The sequence below is a fragment of the Mastomys coucha genome, unplaced genomic scaffold, assembly GCF_008632895.1.
Source record: "Mastomys coucha isolate ucsf_1 unplaced genomic scaffold, UCSF_Mcou_1 pScaffold21, whole genome shotgun sequence".
In the NCBI taxonomy this organism is placed as follows: domain Eukaryota; kingdom Metazoa; phylum Chordata; class Mammalia; order Rodentia; family Muridae; genus Mastomys; species Mastomys coucha.
The window spans coordinates 100948807-100973470 of NW_022196904.1; the positions used below are offsets into that span (position 1 = coordinate 100948807).

Sequence of the window (24664 nt, forward strand, 5' to 3'; positions counted from 1 at the left end):
GCAAAACCACAGTTGCTCAGCTCTGTACAGAAGAAAGCCTTACCCCCAGGGCCTCTCCTGGGCTTCAAAGCGCTTGCAGCAGCTTGCCTCTCCATGCATATTTTTCCTCTCCCTGCTTCTACATACAGAATCCTTCCACAGCAAGGCACAAAGGGGGCCCCTGGAATTTCTAGACTTTTCAACTTCAGCCATGCATGTTAATGAGCCTGGAGAAGGTTTTGATTTGCTTCTGCGGTGGAAAAAAACGTGCTTGACTTCATTTTGCTCAGAAGTGGTTGAGTCTCGGCCGCACCCTCGGGGGCTGGTAGAACATGGGCGCTTTGCCTCCCAGGAGAAAGCCTTGTGCAAGTGTCCCAGGGCACGCACACCCAGGGGCCTGCTCAACCCCATGTCTGCTTTATTTTACCAGTTAGGCGATTGGCAGGAGTGAGGAAAAATAGCCAGCATATAGTAGGTGCCTGGGAAAATGAGTTCCCTTGATTTTCTCTTGATTTTCTCTTGCCTTCTAAATCCCAAGTTGTAGGGGACAGAGAAACTATTCTATACAAGGAAGCAGTGACCTGCTTATGGCATTGGACTTGGCCCTTCTGTTACAGGATGCCAGGTGTCCTCCCTAGGGGAAGAGGTCTCCGAAAACAGGGACCCTGGAAACAAGGGAAGAAGCAAAGGCTGCTGGAGAGAGACCTGAACCTATGTCCTTCTGTTCCCAGGCTTGGGAAGGACAGGGTCACTACCCATTTAACCCCTAAGGACCCCTCGGATGGGACACTAGTTTGCCTTTATCTTTGACCTTGGATGTTCCTCCATTCTAAGCAATATTCTCTCTGCCTCCTGGACCTGACTCCTCAGTGATCCTAACTGATGAAACTCTGGGGAATTCAGGCTGATCTCCTGAAGCGGTGCCTTCTATATCCCATGACTGCACTGTGGCCAGTGGCACCGTCTTCTGACACTATGCCACTCTCAGAAAGGGCCCTGCCTCGGTGGCTGAGAATGTCAGCAAGAGGAAAAGAAAGACAAACGATGGCTCAGTCAGTGAACTACTTTACAAGCACATGGGCCTGAACATGAATATGGATCCTCATGCTGTTAGGGCAGAGACAGAAAGATTCCTAGGGCTCACTGGCCAATCTGTGAGCTCCCAGTTCAGTGAAAATCCTGTCTCAAAAACAACTAAAATGAATAGGGAGTGGCTGAGGAAAGGGCTCAGGATTGACATCTGGCCTCTACACATGCACATGCATGTGTACACACCTAGGAACATATATACACACACAAAGACAAGAGACCACAATTGGCTTTTCCTGTGATCTACAAGGCTTTGCCGTCCCGGGGGGAGGGGAGGGGACAGGGACAGTCACTGTGCATGTTGTCTCTGCTTGTCCTTTGTGAATGTGTCTCAAATTTTCCAGCAGAGGGAATTGGTGCTAATCAGTGAAGCTTGGTCTAAGTGGCACACATTGCAGTCAGGTGGTCTGAGGTTTGAGAAACTTCCAAAAATTACCCAAAATTACAGCTTCAAGTGCCCATGACTTTCTCTATTAGAAATGCATTTTTTAAAACTGAGATGGCCACAATTTACAGTTGTTTATTCTAGTTCTATCATTCATTCCTCTATTGTAGCTTTTGATAATTAATTTCCCCAAACTCCAATGTCCTACTCCTCAAAATGGTATCTATGTCATAGTGTTTCAGGGATTGAAATAGGACATGTACAAGCCTCAGGGACACCACTCAGCAAACAGTGCATGCTAGGAACACAGAGGAATGAATGCAGGCCAGAAAAGCAATCACTCAGAGTGGACAGTTTCCTAATAAAACTCATCCGAAAAGCTAGAAAAATGCTTGGCGGGTAAAGTGCTTGCTGCACACACACGGGGCACATGATTCCCCAGCACCCATATAAAAGCCAGGAGTGGTTATGCACACCTCTAATCCCAGAGCTGGGGGACAGTGACTGGTGGATCCTGGGGCTCTCTGGCCAGCCAGTATAGCTGAACAGGCAAATTCCAAGTTTAGTGAGAGACATTGTCTCAAAAAGTATGGTGGAGAATAATAGAGAAAAGACACCTTTTGTCAATCTCTGGTCTCCATGTACACACACACACACACACACACATAGAGGTACATGTACCCCCCTACCAACACACACACATACATACACAGGCATATGTGCCCCTCACCAACACACACACATACACACACACAGGCACACACACCACTTCATATACATTTTTCTGGCTCTTGTTTTCAAGAATTCTTCTGTTTATTCTGTTTACATTTTCTAATTCTTCTACTAACCGTGTCCATTCAACAACTGGAGGCCCACTCCATTCCAAGCACAGACCCAAGGGTGACACATAACAAATGGAGCCCCTGACTTCCTGGGACTCAAAATCTTTCAGAAAATTCTTTCATCTGTACTTTATGAACTTTTGTCCCCCCCACCCCACCCCCCCCCCGCCAGAACTCCCAAGAAGTCTCCGCCTCAGTCTTCAGTATCTCCTTCATTATCAGGCACCCCTCCCTCCTTGCCACCAATCCTCAGTGGCATGATATTCCTAGACCTGCCCTCTATAACAGGAAACCCCAGGCTTATCACAGCCTGAACTAACTGGAAATGAGGTTCCAAGTCTGATCATTCTGTGTCCTGAAGAGAGTGCACAACCTCAGCACTGGACTTCATCAATAAATGGGGCGTTTGCACCCCAAGTGGGATAAGAAGTGAGTCACAAATAGAATTTTTTCACTCCCCTGTCAGCAGCTGCTTGTAGTGTTATCTTAGTTCAAATACTGAAATATCTGTGCTCATAAGGAAATCATCCTGCAATATATCAGTAATGTCTGAGGCAGGGTATGGCATGACAGAGTCTGCCCCAATTGCTTCCATTACATCTTCTTTTGTTTGTCTTGTTTTAGGGAAGGGTCACAAATTGGGGCTGGCTTCAAATTTGCCATGTAGCCATGGATGGCCTTGAATCCCCTATCCTTCTCCCCCATCTCCTGAGTGCTAGGATTGCAAGTGTGCATCACCTCACCTGGTCCTTACAGTGCTGGGGATCGAACCCAGGGCTTTGGGCATGTGTGGTAAGCAGTTTGCCAACTGAACCACACTCCTGGCCCCTTGTTCCTTAAAGAACTTGACGTGAACCCAACAGGCCCCGTGAGTTCTCCAACTTAAAGCTGCCAGGCCCTGTGAAATGCTCCGTTTTCTTTGGCACAGGACCTGTCTGCACACATACAGTTTTTCATCTGTTTGGTCTGGCACCTTGGTCACTGTTAACTCTTAGAAACTCATAGTCAACTGCCTTAGAAGCAACCTTACAGCAAAATAAACACCATTCCTGATTTATCACATGCATCCTCTACAATCGACTGCTTTCCTACCCCGAGAAGCCAAAAAATTAAGTCAGAAGAAAATATTTACACTTATTCCACATCTTATTGGCAGGGAGGGGAGGGTGCTATGTAGCCCAGCCTGTCCTCCAACTCCTGATCCTTCTCACTCAAGCTCCCCAACTCCTGACCCTCAAGCTTTTAGCTCCCCAGCACTGGGATTAGGTGTGTGGCTATGCTCATTGCTTCCCACTTCAATCCCTTCTCTGTCAGTGCATGCTCTTCCCCCACAGAGCAGGGACCATGGCCACACAGCAGAGCTTCTGACCCACAGTAGTTCATGTTCTCTACTGCCTGGGCTATTCTGAAATGCAGCCCCGTGTCTTATTCCTCCTCTGTGACGCAGAAGTGACAGCAGATCTAGAGAGAGTAGTGAGTTCTGTAACATCATCTCCAGCCATCATTTCCCATCCTTTGCTGGGGAGGTGACCAGAGAAGCAGCTTTCTGCCTCATGTGGGACACCGGCTCACCCTGTCCAACTCTGGCCCGCCGCCCAGTCATTCTTCAAGGGCATTAACATGGCCTCTGCCCTGTCCACCCCATCTAGCCATTCCCTTCCACTGGCCCTACATCCCACTCTGAAGGAAGAACAGAGGTGACGGAGGCCTCCCTTGGTTCAGTTTGGACCCATCTCCCAAGAAGCCTCTGGGACTCAGAATTTCATTGGTACCATGGAATCTCCCTGGGGAACCAAAGCCTCTGGGGTCTGGGGTCCCTGATAGAGAATTGGGGGTTAGGGGTAGGGTGGTCTCAGGAGGCTAGAGAATGAGTGTGGGGTCTCATATGGAGATGATGGGGGCATGGATTTCTAGAAGCCACCAAAAGCTCATCTTGTAATCCCAGAGCTCAAGCCGTGAGTCTGTGTATAACCATGGGGAGTTTTGTACACACTAACTAGAGACCCCAGTCTGGGCTGAGAATGTGGGGCCAGTAGTACTAGCTGGAAGAAGTATATAAGGTGGGCTCTTGCTAGGGCTGCCACACTGCAGAGGTAACTTCTGGAGTCAGAATAGGGACAGTGCTGCCTCATCCAAGGACAAGAGAGACCAGGAGTTATTTGGGGTTTGGCTTTTATGTTGTTTCTTTTTGAGACACAGTTTGTGATATACCAAAAAATTGGCTTCAAACTTGAAATCCTCCTGCCTCAGCCTCCTGAGTATTGGGGCAACACCAGAAATACTCAAATAATTTTTCACATCAGGTCTCTGTGCATATCTCCCAGTGCCTACAATCATGAGATTTGAGAGGAGGAATATATGCTTGTGGTAGACACAGGATCTGAAACCAAAAGTCACTGTGGGAGGCTACAGGGAGGCTGTTCAACAAACCCAAAACCAAAAGGCCCAGTGAGGGACCGAAGAGATGGCTCAATGGTTAGAGCACTGGCTGCTCCTTCAAAGGACCCAAGTAAGATTCCTAGCATTCACATGACAGCTTACAACTTTCTATAACTCTAGTTCCAGGGGATCCAATGCCCTCATCTAGCCACTTCAGGCACCAGGCAGGAGAGTGGCACACAGACATACATGTAAGCAAAACACCCATACACATATTTTAAAAAAAAAAAAAAAGCCCATGTGCTGGGGATCCCACTCCTGAGTACATACCCACAAGAATGGAAAGCTGGGTCTTTTTTGTTTTTAAGGGGAAGGGGGAGGAGCAGACATCGACATCTAATCTCTTTCTTCACTATTCTTCACATTATTTGAGATTGAGTCTCTCTGAACCAGCAGCTCACCGTTTTAGCTAGACTGGCTGGTCAGTGAGACCCAGAGATTCACTTGTCCCTACCACTACCCCTGGAGGACCAAACACTAAAGGTCATCCTCAGCTAGATAGCAAGTTTGAAGCTAGCTTGGGCTACATGAGATCATGTCATTGAAAAATAGAAGCAAGTAAACAAATAAACAAAAAACTCCACTGAAGAAAGATACATTTCAGGAGTCAGTAAAGACTTCAGTGGTCTATCCCTCCTGTTAGCACTGGTCCTGCTACTAGCCTGGATTGTTTCTCTGTGTCTCTGTTATTCCATCTGTAAAATGGGGTCAGTGGGTACCTTCCTCAGATGGCTCTCATGCAGATGATGGGAGGGGTGCTAGAGACCCCTCACGAGGTACCTGGCACACAGCAGTTGATGTTAGCTTCCACTGTGTAGACTCCTCGCTGCCATCATAATCACTAGGTATTATGGAACTCTTAGTCACTTCTCCATAACCAGTATTTACTCTGGCTCACAAGTGGCTGGGTTGGTGGAGGGTCTCCTTAATCTGATCACATCTGAGTCACAGTGACCGAATGAGGGGCCAGCCACGGGGAGCACGGCAGACCCTGCTATTATTACATTTGTGATATTATTCTAAAAACAAAACAAGATGGACTTACAGCTTTGTGGTTTTCAGAACCACGTCAAGGGCAAAGAAGGGCAAGACTCCACAGATCTGACAAACAGGATGCAAAGGCCGCGGGGTCAGTGCCTGGAAGAATCCCCAAGTTCCCAAGGCAGAAGAGAGAGCTACACGCCTGCCCCAGACACTGGCCCCTACACATCCAGAGATCACAGAACTCACTGTGATCTCTGCAGCTAATAGCATTGGCCTAACCAGATTTTTGGTACAGTGTGAGTTATCTGGACCATGCTCCACTTTCAAGTAAAATGTTCCAGACTTCTAGGCCCAAAGCCAGGCTCTTGTGGGACACACTGAAGCACGATGGGGACTTCGGTTTTGGGCTTGAGCAGAGCTGCATCCTCAGAGACGGCCTCTGCTGCCCGAGCTGTGTCCTCCGGGCTCTCTGCTTGGGGAATCATGTGATAGCTCATGTATGGACTACAGAGAATGATAAAGCCTTGTGGACACAGAACATGCCTAACTCAGTATGTCTCCTGACTCCTTGGCAGGGTTCTCCAAGTCTCCTGACCCAGTCCCCACCCCTTCCCAGCTTCAGCTGCTGTTCCTACCATGCTCTGGCATTCGAAATAAGTGTTCTGCAGCTCTTATAGCCTCTTGTCTTCTTGGCTTTGAACAAACAATGATTCAGCGAGGAGTGCCCTTCCCCCCCAACCCCCACAACAAATTCCCAGACACCCTTGCAAATACAGCCTAATCACCACCTCTTCCGGGAAGCCCATCAGGAACGCAAAGGTCCTGAGCCTCCCCTGCTTTCAAGGTGAGAAGAAAACCCCCCTGTCTTACATAAGACTTGGGTGGGAGGCTTTGACGGCAGCTGCACAGAAGAAATGTGAACGCTGTATCTGCCTCCCTACACTGCATGCTCACACTGGGGAAACGTTACCTATTGCACCTAACATATGAGGAACTGGAAGCGTAAAGAATGAAACCTTCGGTGCTGGAGTGCATCACCTTCTGACAAGGGAAAGCAGTCCTTGCCTCCCTCCCACGTCTATACAACACCCTGAAGTCTAGAACAACAGGGTAGTTCGTGTCTTGGCTTACAGAGCAAGCAGAAAAATGACAGATTATGCAGAGTCCCTACCAACCCACCCAACAAAGTCCTCTCAGGCTACCCTACCTAGTTCAGCCTCTGCTTTAGAAACTATGTGGTATACACCCATACACTTGAGAGGCTGAGGCAGAAATCTAGGACCAGACTTGGCTATGGCAGTCATAGCAAGACCCTGTGTCACAAAGAAAAAAATTGGGCTAAAGAGATGTTTCAGTGGTTAAGACCATATGTTGCTCTTCCAGAAGATCTGAGTTCCATCCCCTGAACCCATGCCAGGCAGCTCATAACTGCCTATAACAGCTCCAGGGGAAGTGATGCCCTCTTCAAGCCTCCTCACACACATGCATATAAACACAAACACACAAATACACACACATACACTTAAAATGAATCTTAAAAAGAAATAACTTATGCACTCATATTGTAATTACTTATTTAGTTGGCTAGTCGGTTGGTTGGCTGGTTGGTTGGCTGGTTGGTTGGGCCTGGATTTCCCTTGAGGCTAGAGACTCTTTTACACTAACCTGACAATAGCACAATAGGCTAGCAAAAGGACATGCTAGTGAATGAGTAATGAATGAGGTAGGTGACTAATGCAAGGATTGGAGATAGTCAAAATATAATAACAGGGTCTCATGTAGCTCAGGCTAGTCTTAAACTTGCTGTGTAGCCAAGGATAACTCTAAACTCTTGATCCTCCTGCCTCTACCTCCTGAATGCTGAAACGACCACTCCTAGCTGGAAGGAAATGTGGGAGACTCATTTTTACCTAGGGGGAAATTAAGGCACAAAGTGGTTAAAACACTAATCAAACTCACCCAGCTAATAAGTGTGTGACCAGTTCATAATTAACTTGCTAAAGAACTTCTGCTAGGGGCATCTAAACACTCATGGGAAGGGGAGGAACAGGGACTCAGGGTAGAGGGAAGGAGGGCTTGCTGATTTCAGAGGTGGAGGCTGCAGCCTCTAAGTTGCCATCACCTCCTCCCCTATGTGACTCAGCCTATGAGTTCACACAGACTGAGCACAGGGCTAGGCCCTTCTGGGACTTCCCAGCTCCTTATCTGCCCCCCAACACCCCCGGGACAGCCTGCAATGCAAACCTGACCTTTTTCTGACACCGAGAGAACTGTCAGAGTGAGCCCAACTTCAGAAGACTCTATTTGCTTCAACTTGTCTCAGTGGCCACCCCTTTGACCTTGAGCACACACCACAGACAAGCTCTTCTTTCTACTTGATCCTCCCTGAGGACCACACAAGGCTGCCCAGAAACAAGCCTGAGAAGCTGTTGATATTTTGAGTATAACGCTCAGGTGGGAAATTCTGCAGGACCTCTCCTAACACTAGGTGTGTTCAACTTTTGCCTAAGAGGGCTGACCTCCGTGTTTACACAACAAAAATACTTGTCTATACTGAAATTATGAGTAATCTCCAAGGTCTTTGAGACTGACTTTAAAGATTGTTTTTCATTTTATGTGTATGCCACATATGTGCAGTTTACCCATAGAAAGCCAGAAGAAGAAATTGGATCTCCTGGAGCTGGAGTTACAGACAGCTATGAACCCTCTGGTATGGGACCAAGGAACTGAACCAGGGTCTCCTGCAAGAGCAGCAAGCACCCTTACACTGAGCCATATCTCTATCCCATCAAAAATATTTTCAAAACAGCAATCTACAGGGTCAAAACAAACTGAAATTCTTCCAGAAGTTTCTACTGTATATTTTATCAAGCTTTTTATATATATTTTTCCTTAAAAATGAGATATTTTTATGTTATACATGTATATCTTATATAATTTATATAAGTACATCTCTGAAACTGATTTTCTTACCAATTTTGTTGAAAATATCCTTGTATCTTTTCATAGCAATTTATATTAAACCTAAATAAAACGTATTTACTTACTTCCTTTTTAAAGACAGAGTCATGAGAGGGAGAGAGCTGGCTCCCATCCCTCATCAGCTGCGGCACTCAGGAGAACAGGCCCTGAACTTTGCCTGAGCAGCACAGTAGAGCTGGTCCTGCTAGTGAAGGCTCAGGTGAGCCAGCACTGAGGGCCTGAGAGCAGGAGAGCTGGCCCTGTTCCTTGTTAGCTACGGTACTGGGTGCAGAGCTTGCTCTGATGATGTGGGTGCAGATCAGGCTGGCTGACCAACTCAGCTACCACCCAGGCCCAGATCCAGGGCTTTGAGTTGGCCCACCCCAACATCTACCCGATTCATAAACTGCTGGAACATATGAAGGCTGCAAGATCCATAACAGGACAACAACAGAGTATCAGAGAGGAGTCCCAGTGAGAATCTAGTATTGATAGTAGCAGAAGCCAGGACTCAGCTGCAGTGAACATTTGCAAGTAAAGATGAGTGAACAAAAGGGTATACTGTGTGATAGCTCCCACAGTGAGATTTGTTGGTTTGTTTGTTTGTTTAATTGTCTTTTGTGAGGGAGGTTGCAAAAGCAGAGGGCAGATAGGAAGGGAAGGGAAGATGGGTGGGATTGGGGTGCATGATGTGAAATCCACAAAGAATCAATAAAAAGTTAAAAACAAAGACAAAACAAACAAACAAAAGAAACAGTCTCATGAAACTGGCCTTGAACTCACTATGTAGTCAAGAATGGCCTTGATTGTCTGATCCTCCTGCCTCCATCCTCAAAGTGCTTGGGTTTTGGGTGTGCAACATCATGCCCCATTATCCCTGTGGTAGAGATGCAACCTAGGCCTTCATCCATACTTGGCTAGTACTCTACCAACTGAGCTACATTCCTGGCCTGAAACTCATTTATTAAGACCACAGTGCTTCAATTCAAGGCATGGAATCATTCACAGATGACAGATTCCTTTTCAGAGGACACTTTAGTTGAGGGCATACCAAACCCGTGAGTATGTCTCCCCTACATCATCTGTATTTGGGAGTAATTATCCATGTCTCAGAGTGACAGAGTTCTTCAATTTTCTGTGTAATTTTCCCCCTGTGGTATTAAGGGTCTTCTACTTGGGCTGATGTGAGAGCATCACATTCTTTGTGGTTTAGGGACTATAACCATGGAGGGTCACAGCAGCCCAAGATGCTTCCCATAGAACACCAGATCTGCTTTCTTCTACAGAAGCAGACATACACCTGCTACCTGGACTTACACTCTGACCATCATCGCTTCCCATCAGCTCCTCTCCTTGTCTGCTGCCACGTGACGCATGCACAGAGAGCAGAAAGTTGAGCTTGTGGCCAGGACCTTCAGCAAAGCAACCAGACTGAACTAACTGTCCCACAGCTGCCTTCTCAGACAGAGGCAGCGGGGTTCTCCCAGACAGTCTATACTTGCTGTTTAGTTCTGTTCTTTTCCCCAGCAGGTTACTGGGAACCAGGGCAGTTGCCAATTACAGCCCAGCTTTAATTGTTTTTCCTTAATAATGAATGTGCGCAGAGCCTTTGCCAATCTTCTGCATGGATTCTCAGAAGGCAGAGGCTGTGGGGATGAGCAGCCTCCCGGATGCCTACCTCCTGCCAATCTTGTGAATACCCCTTTGCACCACGGCCAACCGAAGGAAAGGGCTACACTTCATTTCTCCGAGCTGGCCTGACCCAGCAGGACTTCCTAAGGAGCTGAGTCTCTAGAAACTGCCTCAGACTTCTCAGGAGGCTTGTACCCTCCCCAGGGGTCCATGCTCAACATGCTCAGACACTCAAGCACAAGGACTTGAGCTTAATCGACAGATCTATCTTAAGAAAAAAAAAAAAAGGCCAGGCATAGTGGTATGCACCTTGTAATCCCAATACTGGGAAGGTAGAAAGAGGTAGGTCCCTAGGCTCACCGGCCAGCCAGCCTAGCCTATGTGGTGAGTTCCAGGACAGTGAAAGACCCTGTCTCAAATGACACAGCAAACAATGACTGAAGAACAATACCCAAGGCTGACTTCTGGGCTCCACACATACTTGTATATACAGAAGGAACAAGTATACACACACACACACACACACACACACACACACACACACACACCCTAATCCCCAGCATCTTGATATCTCTAGCACATCCATTAACTTAATAGGCAGGCATCAGCAGAGATCAGGGTATGGAGGGAACAAGACATGCCCACGCAAGCTGCTTGGGGTAGGAGAGGCCTGAGCTGGATCCGGGTCACTGGGAACACTCTCTCCTCCCATTCATTTCTCTGTCTCCTAGGGATGCTATGTTTATGTTCTCGTGGAAAAAATAAGACATTTTCCAAAGCTCTGTCAGGGTGTAACATTCCACCTTCCTCAGGATCCAACAGGAGCAACAGGCAAGGTGACTTGGTACCAGGGAAGCCATCGGTTCTGCAGTCACAGCAAGGGCAGGCACGCTGCCTTCACCCATCACCTCTAGCCAACAGGATGACGTCAACACCAGATACTCTCTTGAACAAAGAAATTACTGAGGCATTCATGTTTCCACTGCCTGTATGACTTTGGTGATGAAATCCATTCACCCGAGGCCTTGGAGTATTGGCTAATATCTAGGAGTTTATTAGATGTAAATGAACCCATAGCTTCAAGCTAGGTGTGTTTGGGTGGAAAAACAAAGAGACTCGCTCTTATATCATCTAGGAAGGACAGCCAATGCAGGCATGCTAGATCGTGTAGCTGCAGGATGTGTTTTAATCAGAAGACATAGCCCTGTAAAATGGCGGCTTGGCTAAGTAGGCCAGACTTCTCTGTGAAGAAGAGTTTCCCGATAATACACAATGGCTTGTCCTCCCCAGCGTCCAACTGCCACTTCCCTCTAATCCCCTGTCCAACAGAAGCACAATGGTAGGCCTGCCCACTGGCCTGAGAAGGGGCCTGGCTGAAGGCTCAACACAAAAGCCCCTTACAAAGACGGCAGGCCCTATCTGCATCAGCTGAGGTGTTCAGGTGAAATTACATGCCTGGGGATGTTCACCCTCTCACCGCTGAGTGTAAAAACAGACCAGCGCCTTACATAGACTGAAATTTCTAGACAGGCATATAGTGTTACTGTCTGGAACTTTCCATGAACCTCCTCGGGTTACCATACATATTTATATGAACACCATATTTAAAGAAAGGAAAGCATGTTGTGCCTGGTGATCCCTTTTAATTGAATTCATCTGGGAATTTTAAATGCAAACAAATTTTAGCACTGTTTATGGCATATGAGGGTTTGAGTGGGTCGTGACTTTTGTTCTGTGGGATAGGGCAGTTTCTGTAGTGTGAAGGGTTGTGAGCCCCCTGTAAAAACCATTAAGATGCAGAACTATGATATGAAACATTATGGCAGTGCACCACTGCTGTGATCCTTCAGAGGTGATCTGGCCTCCGCAGCCTCCTGCTGAGAAAAAGAAACTTCACGTTCCTTTAAAGATAGCCCTCCAGGGCTGGAGAGGTAGTCCAGTCATCAAGAACACATGTTGCTGTTGTAGAGGACTGGGGTTTGTCATCTACATGGGGACTCATGTAACATCAGTGCCAAGGGATTAGACACTCTCTTCCAGTGGGCAACACACATGTATAAATGTGTTTACATACATGCAGGCAAAACACTCATACATGTACAAAACTAAAATAAATTAAAAGATACTGCTTGAGAGTCAGGTATAATCCAAGTGTTTGGAAAGCAGAGGAAGGAGGATCATTTCAAAGTTCAAAGCCAGTCAGGGCTACAGAATGAAACCTTGCCTTAAACAAACAAACAAACAAAGGACCCACAGGAGAGCTCAGTAGGTAAAGATGCTTGCCACCAAAGCCTAAGGACCTGAGTTCAATCTCCAGAGAGCTGATTTGCACTGTACAAGTTGTTCTCTGGCCTACACATGTACATACACACACATATAGATATAGGTATATAGATGTATGTATATAGAGATATATAGATATATAGCTGGATAGATGCAATCATGCCACAGCACTTGGTTTAATGCTCACCATGGTGAGCCAAGGTTGGGCAGGGAGTTGAATGAAGAGTGCTGTGGGCATTGGAAACTAGATGCCATTTTCTTGACACTTGACATGACACTGATGCTAGCCGGGCCCTTACTGAAGTGGACACAGGGCCTCTGTCATATGCCATCCCTTCAATGGAGTTTGTAAAGCCTCCCCACTGTGTTCTAAAGCCCTGTGAGTCTAATAGGGGGCAGGAAGAAGAGTCAGGCTCTGGGACTGAAGCACCCAACCTCAGGTCTCCCTTCTGGCCAATCAAAGTGTCATTTGTTCTCAAAGAGAAACTCAGCTCCGTCACCTTCCAGGGCCTAAGCAAAAAACATGTGATGAGCCTCCACCATGGCTTGGCTATGTGGCTCTCCTCTAGTGTCCTGCCTCTTGGAGGCTACCACACAGAGGAGTTCAGGTTATGCACCTTTTTGTATAAAGGTGAACAAAGGCCATGCAGGCTTTTCATTCAATTGATGATCCAAGCTGGGCCGCACACAGACCCACGAGGCTCACACTCAAGAAATCTGGCAGAAGTCACAGTACCCAGCACAAATGTGCAGGCAGCTATCCTCTGGCCTAGGGATGCTCTTAGCATCTTTGAGGTCCTGTGTGTGTTTACCCACTCACATCTCTTAGAATCACGAGTCCCCTGAAACCTGCTATAGAGCCTTCTTTAGGGCTGGAGAGGGTGAGGGGTGTACAAGGCTGTACTTTGATTAGGCCTTGTGTGAGGTGGTTGTGCCCTGTGTAACATGCACATGAGCCTCTATAATCTGAGCATCATCTCTGGGATGCCCCTGGAGTCGAGAGAAACTGTGAGTGGGGACTAAGGCATTCTTTCTGATGGACAGCCCTGTGAATCTGTTGCCTTGCCCTTTCTACTCTGATAGCTTCAAACCTAGGCTCTGTTTCCTACCAGCCTGCAGCATAGCCTTCACTCAGGAGTTCTCCCATGTTTTGTCTATAAGAAGACTGCCCATGGTATGCTGTGGCTTGCTGATTTGAGGTTCTCCTCCTCTCCCTCTCCCCCACTCCCTCCCCCCTCCTTTTAAAAGCTTGCCCTGGGGTCATGTCTCAGGCAACAAACATTTGCCCTGCAAGAATGAGGACCTGAGTTCTAAATGCTTGATATGATGCAGAACCAGGAAACCACATGGAAGTGGAAGGCTTGCTGGGCAGCCAGTCTAGCCTAATTGTGAGCTCTAGGCCAATGGGAGTCTATGCCTCACAGGAGGTGGAAAGTGTTCCTGAGGATGACAGCCAAAGTTGTCCTCTGGCTTCCACGTGCCTATACATACACATGAATTAAAAAGAAAGGGAAGCTGGCCTCCCTCCCTTCTTAGCCTTTGCTATCCCTGTCTTAGTCTTCTGTCCTTTTAGAACTAGGAAAAGGTACGATGTATGAGCTGATGACTAGGAAACTGAGATACCTCCATTCATAGAGCCAAAAAAAAAGCTCATGCTTTAGGCTCTGTGGCCAGGCCCCTTCCAGTCCACAGCATCCAGTCCACAGCAGAACTCATTCCATCTCCCTCCATTCTCCCTTGAAAGGTGGTAGCCACTGTCACACAGCTCAACCAGCCCCCAGCCTGTGATAAATGTCTACCAACTCCCCCCACACTTGAGTGCTAGGCCAAAACAAGCAGAAAAAGAAACAAAAAGAAAGTTCTGACTGCCAACTAAAACACCACCACCTTCCTAGTAATCCGCCAGTTCTGCAGTGAGGTCAAGAGTGGGCACAAATCCCAGGTACCTTTGCCAGGGGTCTGGGAGACATCTGGTCAAAGAGGCTGTCCCTACAAGGAAGCATATTGTCTCCAGTGACCACATCCACTTGCAGGGAATTCTCCTCTGGCCTGATCTGTGACTCCCATTGGGTTTTCCCTGACTTTAGTACACATCATATCCCTGCCAACTTTAGGGCTGTATAATCCTACAAAATCCAGCACACCTTTCAGCTAAGCCACAGATAAACTGCAACAGCAGTTATGGGGACCAGAGCCTGATGCCAGGGGTGACAGGCAAACTTCTTCACCTTTAGGTACTAGCTCACAAACCATCTAGTCAGAGCTAGGTTTATATAAAGCATGGGCAGCCACCCCATTGTCTCTGGATAGGCATTTTATCAGCTGGAACACGCAGTCTGTCACCAAAGGATCATATATATACCTGACACTTTTTCCCCTTTTGAATCTGAGGCACAAATCACAGCTGGATTCAACAGCCCTTGTTTTTGTCCAGGTATCTGAAGGCATAGCCTTCTCTTTGGCAGGAGAAGGAGGAATGACATCCATTAGCAGTGACAAGGCTGGAGAGGGCTGGGGAGTCTGCTGCCATACCTCCCAGCCTGCAGTCCAGGTCTACAGCCTGTGCTGCACAGAGATTCGTTACTCTGGGGCATGAAAGAAGAGAGATGGTAACTTACATGGCTCCTCTTGCCTTCTTCATCCCCTACAGATGTAATGACTGTCTGAGAAAAGACCATCTGTCCACTCTGGTTGTTGGTTATCTACAAAGACAGGTGTTGTAAAAAATGAAACAAGGAATTCTGGGAAAAAAATCTTAAGACTTTTTTTCACTTTCTGAAGTGGGAGTCCACGGGATGCAAGCTAATCACGGCACTGCCAGCGGACAGAGTTCCTGGAGATATTCAGAATCTACACCATCAGGTGACCATGCAGAGGGAACAAGATGATAGTGGACAGCACAAGACTGGCGCTTGCCACCCAGTAAGTACTCAACACCAGCTATTTTTATCACTCCTGGGGCTCATCACTTGGCTCTCAGTGTCAAGATTCTTTTTGACAAAATTCCAGTCTGACCAGTGTGATAGCAGAGGCTTGTAATCACAGCGCTTGGGCTGTGGAGGCAGAAGCATCAGGAGTTCAAGGTCATCCTTAGCTATAAAGTAAATTGGGGTTCAGACTGTGCTGCAAGAGAATCTGTCTCAAAAAAATTAAAAATAATAATAAATAGAAATCCAGGCCTTGCATCTAGCCAAACAAACGTCTCCACAAGAGACGAGACACGGGGTTCTTCACAAGGGTCCCTGTGTCTGCTTGTGGGCTACCTGATTCTGTCCTAATCAGCAAGGATGCAGGGCCACTACCACCTCCTCCAAGACCAGGACAAAAGATGAGTCTGAGTATTCTAAAGTGTTCTCTGAGCCCCTGCTCAGCTGCTAGCAACTATCTAGTCACTTCTCTTCCCTGATTTAGGTTTCTCATTTTGACATTATCTTTAAAGTTGGTGCCGGCTTTGCTACCTCAAAAGTCGACAGGCAGAACCAAGCGAATGCGGCCGGTATGCAGAAAGGGATCAGCTTCTGCTTCCCAGGTAGCAAGGACCGGTCTCCACCACCCTCTTCTCCTTTGCTCTCTCTCTTTCCTCCTCCAAGATCTCAAGTCATCCAGGCCTCAGAATCACTAGATAGCCCGGGTTGGCCTTGAACTCCTGATCTTCCTGCCTTCACTTTCTAAGCACTGGGATTACAGACGTGAGTTAGCACGCCTGGTTCCTGCTGTAGAATTTTCACCTAAATATTTCATCCCTGTGAAAAGGAATGGTGTCTCTTTTTAGTTTATTTATTTATTTATTTATTTATTTATTCCTGTTGCAGATCCTCCCAGCACTTTTATTATCTCACAATGCACGTCTTCCTCTCTAAGAAGAGAATGTAGGCAATATTTTTGGAATCTGCTTCACTGTCACTGAGCACCTCCCTGAAGCTCTGCACAGGCTGGTGCTCCATGGAACACCTGAGAGCCTGTGCTGGTAGCAACTTTCCGCTTTGTCCTCCTTGAAAAGCATGTCCCTTCCTTTGGGTTAGTTTGCTTTCTAAGGCTCTCACGCAAACATTTGCGGCTTGGTACCACACCTGTCAACAAGCCCTCTTTCCCCATCTGTGGCTTGGTACCACACCTGTCAACAAGCTCCCTTTCCCCCAGTGGAGCTGCTTGTGGGAAGAAGCCATGGCTGTGTCCCAGCCCTTACCTTGTGAACTTCCCGGTGCACATGGACTGTGTTATTTCCCTCCCTGGTGTCTGTGTTGGTCTCGTTGTGATAGTTGGCAGGTAAGCTTGCCAGGTTCACCTCAGAGGACGTTCTAGCAGCTGCTTCTTCCGCCTCCATCTATCAAATTGAAGAGGCAAAATTGTTTCTTTCAGTTATAACTGAGGTGAAGAAAAGGGGTCACCCTCTCTTCCCCTCTTCCATAGGTGCAAAGATTGGTGACAGCGGCAGGCCACTGAGTGGCCATTAGACATGAGTTCCAAACATTTTACATGCCTCAGAAGATTTACCTTATTCAGCAAGCCTAAAGACCTGAGCTTTATCCCTGGAACCCATGTAAAAGTGTCGGATGTGGTCCCCCCAAAACTGTAATCCCAGCACAGCTTCAAGGGCATGGGAAGCAGGGGGTAGGGAATCACTGGGGAGCCCACAGAGCAGCAGCAGAGAGACCCTGCCTGAACAAGGTGAAGGGGAACACTGATATCTGAGCATTTGTTCTGATCTGCCACACATTCAACATAACACACGCATGCACACATACACGCCTTTCCCCTCAAACACTTCTCCCACTTCTGGTTTTTTTTTTTAAGATTTATTTATTTTATATATGTGAGTATACTGTTGCAGACTTCAGACACACAAGAAGATGGCATCAGATCCCATTACAGATGGTTGTGAGCCACCATGAGGTTGCTGGGAAATGAACTCAGGACCTCTGGAAGAGTAGGCAGTGCTCCTAACTGCTGAGCCATCTCTCCAGCCCCCACTTCTGTTTTTTAATCTGCTTCCTGTTGATCTCTTTGACACTTGTGGCTTTGCATTGCCCATGTCATTTTTTTCCCTTTTAATATCACAGCCTCCTAGAAAATGAAACTGAGGTTCACAGAGTCCAGATGAAATCCCAAGATGCCCAGTGTAGTGTGGAGTTGAAAATTTGAACATTGGTCCTTGCCCAGGCCCTGATGGCCTAACCCAGAGGTCACCTACATTAAATTCCCACACAGCCAGCCAGCACATTAGTCCCTCTCTGGCCACAGAAATGTGCTCAGTCTCTGGAAGCCTCAAGTATTAATGTCTCCAATGAGGAACAGTATGGGGAAGCAGCACCCCAACTTTCTCACTTGTAAGACAAGTCTCTGTGGGATTAAATCCCAAGTGGCCAAGGCAGCGTCCTCCTCAGGACCCTCGATGGTTTTCTCCTTCCCACTTTTTTTTTTTTAATTCCTGGCAAGAATCTTCTGGGGTCTGTCCCCCAACTAAACAATTTGCTGCTAAATCCTTGTTGCAGGATCTGGTGTAAGTGGGAAGACCAAAACTCAGAAAGATGGAATATCCTTCAGGGGTTCCCTTCCCCACCCCATCTTTTAGTGACTCTGGGTGGCTCTTCTATGGGATGGATAGATGGGTTCCTGGACCCGCATTCCTTCTTGTCCTTCAGAAACATTTATCAGCCCTTCTTTGGTGTTGGGCTTCTGAGGCCACACCCTCAAATATTCTGGTCCTGGGAGCTTCACTGACGCCTGTGTCACAAACAGCAGTGACACGAGTTTACACTCAGCTTTTCCTTCCGGATATATCATATCTCCAACCTTGGTGAGTGGGCAGGTGACAGAGTGACCATTCCATAGCTCCACAGACACAGGGGCAGCCCAGGTCTTAGAGTACAGAGCCTACCAAATGCTGTCTCAAATGCAAGTCCCAGTGGGGAGTCCTGCTTGAGGGAAGAGTGAAGCTTCCTCTACCATAAGGTCTCTTCAACCGTGACAGAGGGCACCCATGAAAACCTAAGAGGTGTCTCCTCCCCACCTGTGAAGAAGCCTCAGCTGCAGGACATTGTGCCAGCTGCAGGACATTGTGCCAGCTGCAGGACATTGTGCAGTAGGTGCCTCGAGCTCTCTAATATACTATCTGAGTTATTGATTCTGGAAAACAAACCTCAGAAAGCATTTTTCTACTGAAAACAATCACTTTCTCTAACCCCACTCCTTCCTTCCTTCCTTCCTTCCTTCTTTCCTCTCTCCTTCCTTTCTTTTGTTCACTCTCCTCTCTTGACTTGTCTCATGTGGACCGGCCTCTGACTCACTATGTACCAGAAGCTGGCTTTTAATTCCCTGCTTCCTCCTCCTGAGTGTTTCCATGAGCCACAACACCTTGCTTCCATTCCCTAAAATACTATAACACCCCTCTCTCCCACCCCTCTGCCCAGATGGCCAAGCTGATGAGAACAGAGGCACACAGACACGCTGACGAGGAAGCACACACAGGTCACCCTACAGTCTCAGGTGCCTGCCTCAGTCACATTGTGCTGACGTTGTGAAGGTGTGATACCACTGCACCTTGGAGCCACCACTGCATCCTTGTAAAGTTCCAGTCTTACTCCTGTGTGTGGCCACTATACCTGGCACTATGGATATTCACGGCACTGCCTGTAGGGAAAGTGGTGTTCACACTCTTGTTAGGGGCAAAGAGAGCAAGCCTGGCAGAGGCCATCATACTAACTGGCAAATGGCAAAGCCTGGATTAAAACTTGGGCCTTTCTGATTTCAAATAGCATGGCTTTCCTGAACAGTCCAGGATTCCTATTCCCCAGTGACTTACACGTTTATGGGAAGAGTCCCCCTGCAAACCAGTTTAAAGATGACTGTGGCCCTACTCCTGTGATGGTGTCTACTGGTAACGGAGGGGTTTAAGGAAGGAAAGAATGAGGTTTCAGGAGGAGGCAGAAGAGTAAGAGAAGGGTAAGAATGGGCTGGTCCTGAAGGATGAGAGGATTTGGATAGAGGAGTTGAGAATCTCAGAGAGTTCAGAGGCAAAACTGGAGCATCCTGAACAAACAAGCATGCGCATGCTGTGAGCTGGAACAGAGGGACCCTGCTGGGCCCAGGAGGAAACTGAGTAATAGGTCAACAGACATGTATAAAGAACATCTCTAATACAGACGCTGACCTGTTTTTTAACCAGAGATATTAAGGCCATTCAAGTGTTTTACATAAATACCTGGACCCCTTCCTAGAGGTGCCAAATTGTCACTTCTAGAGGCAAGACTCCATACATCATGCAAATTTTGGATAAGAAGGAAGATTTCCTTCTTCCTTCTGGCAACTGTGAGCTATAGCAGATTCTATACTTGTGAAATAATTTAGAGATGAGTGTTGGAAGAGACTGGAGTCAGGGGACTGGCCAGAATCAAGTCTGGAAGAAGGGGCCTTCTGGTGGCAAAGGCTTCACGCAAAATGTAGAAGAACCAAGATGAACATTGAATTAGATAACCAGCTGCCTATAACAGCATCACAGGGCAGCATGGGAGGATGGGCCACGGTTCTGGAGTCAAACAAAGTAAGCTTAAGCCCCAGCGTTACCCCTAAATAACCACACAACTTTGGGCAATACTCCAGATCCCTCTAAACCATAGATTGGATGCATGTATGGTGAGGATGCTCCCCACTTGTTCAGCAGGTATGAGAATTTAGGAACTCCCAGTCTGAGCATCCTGGAAGGAAGCAGATGGTGAAGAAGGCGGCTTGCGAGCAATGGGAGGAGCAGACAGCCAACATCATCTGAAAAGCTCCCATTATGGCAAAGCGGAGAAGAAAGAGAAGAAACCAGGACTAGACAGGATGGATGGGAAGGAAATGACAATTTTAAAGAAAGGGACCTGGTATGTTTAGCAAAAAGTAAGGTTTAGCTGGAAATAAGGAAGGTAAGGTATTATAAGGAGTGTCCAGAAAAAGACTGTTTTAATGTGTTCTAAATTCCATTGGAACAGGAATTGTAGAGTTTGGCTTTCAGATAGCTGGCAAGTCCCCAAATCTCCAGGATACCGATGGCTGAGCAGTCCCCCTCAAACCTCACCCCGTCTCTGCTAGTGGCTATAACAACACAATGAGCTAAGGACTATTTAATGAAACTGTAAACTAAAAGTCCAGTTTACCATGGAATCTTCAACCACAGTGATCCTGCCACCAGCAAGAGAAACTTAAGCCCGAAGCAGTAGTTGCTTCACAGCAGAAGAATGTGCACACTGTTAAAAATGGCATTCGCAGCCCATCAAATTCATGGGTGTTAAAGGAGCACAGTCGGAGAATTGCACAGATAAATCCAGGCTTGGTGCTGGGGTGCTTCCTAGGACTCAGTCCAACAGAAGAGTCCTCTCTAATGGGCTAGTTAGAGGCTGGGGGATGGAGCGTAGGTAAAGGCAAGCTGCCAAACCCTGATGATCAGAGTTCAGTCCCCAGGACCCACATGGTGGAAAGAGGAAAGTCAATTCCCTAAATTGTTCTCTGACCTCCACATGTATGCACGCGCTCACTCGCGCGCGCACACACACACACACACACACACACACACACACACCCCAAATTATCATATATACTAAAACATTTCAAATATACCAATTATAGATGTAGCAACAAGGACAGAGGGGATAAAGTGACTCTATCCTTAACATACACTTCTAAAGAACATGGGATTATGAAACAAGAAAACCAGGAACTTCTCAGATGGAAGATGTTGGTGGATTTGCTTTCTCTCAAGATAATCCTAGAAAATCAGTTACTTTGTCTCCCAAGAGATATCAACAGCCTGAGGCAGCTGGAAAAAATAAAAGGCCAGGAAGTTACTTGAAAGCAGATTCATGGTGCAACTATGTAAATATTAACTGCCTCTGGCTGGGGTCCTTCCTCATTCTCTTGGATAGCAGCTAAACAGCAACTGTCCTGTGTTTATGACATCTAAGAGGCTTTCTGGAAGTTTCTTTAAAAAAACAAAAGCTGGGCTGGTAGATGGCTCAGAGAGTAAAGATGTTCACCCGGAGTGTAAGCCTCCCAGCCTAAAGTCAACCCCTGGAACCCACACAAAGGTGAAAGGAAGGAACCAACTTCACAAAGTTGTCCTCAAACTTCCACACATTCTCTGTGGCACACAGGTATGTGCACATGCACGCACAAACACACACATTCACATACAAGCACACACATCATGCATATATACAATAGTAATAATAAATAAAAATAAAAGTTATTTTTAAAAAGCCTATAGCCACAATCTATTAAAAATCCTAACACTGCTTTAAGTCTGAATTTTAAAACTTTGCATTTTTCTTTTCTCTTTCTTCCTACCCGGCTCCAGTGCTAGGGATCAAACTCAAATTCAGAGCCTCAAGCATGCTAGCCTCACTGCTGAGCTACAGTCAGAGCCCATGACATTTTTAAGATAGGTTCCACTGAGAATCTATCACATGTTGGTAAGGAGTTTATTATTCATGCTACTACTGCTCATTTTTCTTTGTTGTTGGTTTTTTGTTTGTTTGTTTGTTTGTTTGTAATAGAGGGTCTCACTCTGTAGTCCAGGCTGGCCTCAAACCCATAATCTTTCTGCCTCAGCCTCCCAAGGGCTGGGGCTATAGGTGAGTACCACGTAGCCTGGCCACACCACCAGTATTACTATGATAATAAAGATAGCCATTATTTCATGAGATCCAACAGTCCTTCTTATTTATAATGACCTCAGGAGGAAGACACTTGGTCTATATCTACCTGCCTTTCTTATACCAATTTTTGACCAGGTAATTTGCTTTTCTAGAATCTTCTCATTGATCCAGAGGTGGGTGAAAGATTTTCTCCAGTTCATACCCTGAATCCCATCACTAATAAATGGCAGTGCTGAGACTGAATGAGACAGTTGGTCCCCACTGTCTAGCACATGCCCCCCTTCCCATCATCACAGCCCATGAGGACAATCTAGGGGAAAGGCCACTGACTTTGTTAGGTGTGATGATCGATGTCTTTGGTTTGCAGCCAATCTGCACAACTGAAGCAGAAGTGTATCCAGATGGGCAGCAGTGGAGCCATGATAAAAATTTCCATGGGAAAAACATGGCACTAAGATCTGATAGGGTCCTAAACTACACTGTGGTCATAGAGGCTAAGCAGTCCTCATTGGAAGCTGATATCAGAGAATCCTGCTACAAACCTTCTGAACTATGGCGGGCACTTCCCAGGGAGCTAAAACATAGAAGTGCTATTGCCAGTGTGTCTGGGTATCCATGTGCATGTGGGAGAGTCCTACAACCCAGATAAGGACAGCAGGAGCCTTGCCTTGAACAAGAATGGTCAGGAGCTCCATGCAATCTACAGCTACAGAGTTGGGGGCTGCTGGGGTCAGGCTGACCCCCACCCCCCACCCCCCACGCGCACACACACACTTCAATCACTTTACATGCAAACTGTCCCATCTGATCAGAAAACCCACAGGTCTTGGGACCAGACCTGTCTGGTAGATATATATATATGGCTGCTCCTGTCCCTGCCTCACAATCCAATGTTTTCTGCAAAGCCCATCAGGCTGGCCTGGGGAATGGAGAGCAAAATACACTCAAACTACACAAGGCTGAGGAGAAATCAACCTATCCCAGCAGGCCTTGGCCAACATTGTCCAAGGTGGTTACCACAATAGAGACAGTAAGGGCCCAACCCACTTGTCTGGTTCACTGCAATGGCTAGTGGTTCCAATCCAAATGCCCATCTTAGTAGGTGCCAAGGACAGCTTGCCACTTGCAGATCAAGAAGATTCAGGCAGCTTTCAACATGGTTGGGCCCATCTGAGGAAACAGAGCAGGGTGCCCTGCAAAATGTTGGCCCCTGGAAGATGAGAAACCAAAGTTTGCCTCTCATCTGCCGGGTGCCACATTTTTGGCACTTGAGCTAATTCTCACAGGAAACTGAGGTCGGCTGCTAAATGATTGACCACTGTCCACCTACTGTTGAGTGGCAGAAAATCTAAACCTTGGTCTCCAAAACACACTGGGTGTAGGTGAATAGGGTTGCTGCTCATTCTCGTTCCCTCCCTTCAAACCACTCACTATGGCGTGGTCTTAGGACGTACTTCAGCCCTCCTTTGCTGCCCCACAACACATTTAAGGGAGTCAGACAGACTGCCAGCAGAGCTCAAGACTCTTTCCCCCCGCGACTGGCATCCTGACTGTTCCTTTGGGAAGATGGTACAGGCTCAATGCCCAAGGGACACGTTGGAACTTGAAGCTGCCCGCAGCCGCCCCAACTTCTGCAAACCCACTGCGCTGGGACACCAGAGTGGCCCCAACCTCAGCTCAGCTCCAACAGGGGACAGCCAGCTGCGACACAGTGGCTGCTGCTTGTTAAGAAGAATTCCACCAAGCCTCCCTGGCTGGACAGGGATGCCTTCAGACCTTTCCGCAGGCAGGCAGAACCAGCTGAGAGTAAGGCTCACCCGACGCTGCCCTCAGGGCACTCCGCGTCTGCTGTCGGGCCTTTTCCAGCTCCACACAAAGCCAGGTCTTTGGCCAGTGCTGCAACCATCGCTGGAAACGTTGCCTCCCCCAGGCCCACTCTCTTTCTCATCCCCGTACTTTCTGAGCCAGGAGCCCTCGGGGTGCACCCACCTCCTCCACCGCGCTGCGCAGTTTGTGCTGAGTGTCTTCCATCAGTTCCTCCACCTCTCGAAACATCTCATTGAGCGTAGCTTCCTCCTGAGGGTAGTTGAGAGCCGGGCCTGGCTCCGCCGGCGTCCAAGTGGCCGTCGGGGCAGGAGCAGGGGCAGTGGGGACCGCCGCTGCCAGCAGCATACACAGCAAAATACCCCGGAGCCGCTGCATGTTTGCTCCGCGCTGGCCGCTGCTGTGTGTCCCGGAACGCTATCAAAGACTGCAGGACCACCCCTCTAGCCCGTCCGGCCCCGCCCCGCCGCTCTGCCCGCCCCCAGATGGAGCGAGACCCAGCCCCCTCCGAGACTCAATCCCTGCTGGAAACAGCGGTGACTGGTACTCCGCTCCAGCCTGGATGCCCTCTGCACTCCAAGCCCCCAAGCCCCGTTCTAGTACCTAGGGTGAGC

The 24664-nt window shown here is 47.6% G+C and overlaps 1 protein-coding gene across 3 annotated transcripts in view; it reads right to left on the reverse strand.

Annotated features, from left to right (window-relative positions):
• The window catches only part of Dkk3 (dickkopf WNT signaling pathway inhibitor 3), a 41329-nt gene that overhangs the window by 16154 nt on the left and 511 nt on the right, over positions 1 to 24664 (reverse strand). Inside the window, exons 2-4 of one of the 3 annotated variants that reach the window (XM_031387895.1) lie at positions 24216 to 24447; positions 16781 to 16918; positions 15213 to 15296 (exon numbers count right to left, since the gene is read on the reverse strand). In XM_031387895.1, coding sequence (XP_031243755.1) covers positions 15213 to 15296; positions 16781 to 16918; positions 24216 to 24428 — 435 coding nt within the window. In that variant the 5' untranslated portion in view covers positions 24429 to 24447. Of the gene's footprint in view, positions 1 to 15212; positions 15297 to 16780; positions 16919 to 24215; positions 24511 to 24664 lie in introns of those variants that run through there. The other 2 variants (XM_031387894.1, XM_031387893.1) reach the window with 2 other exon arrangements.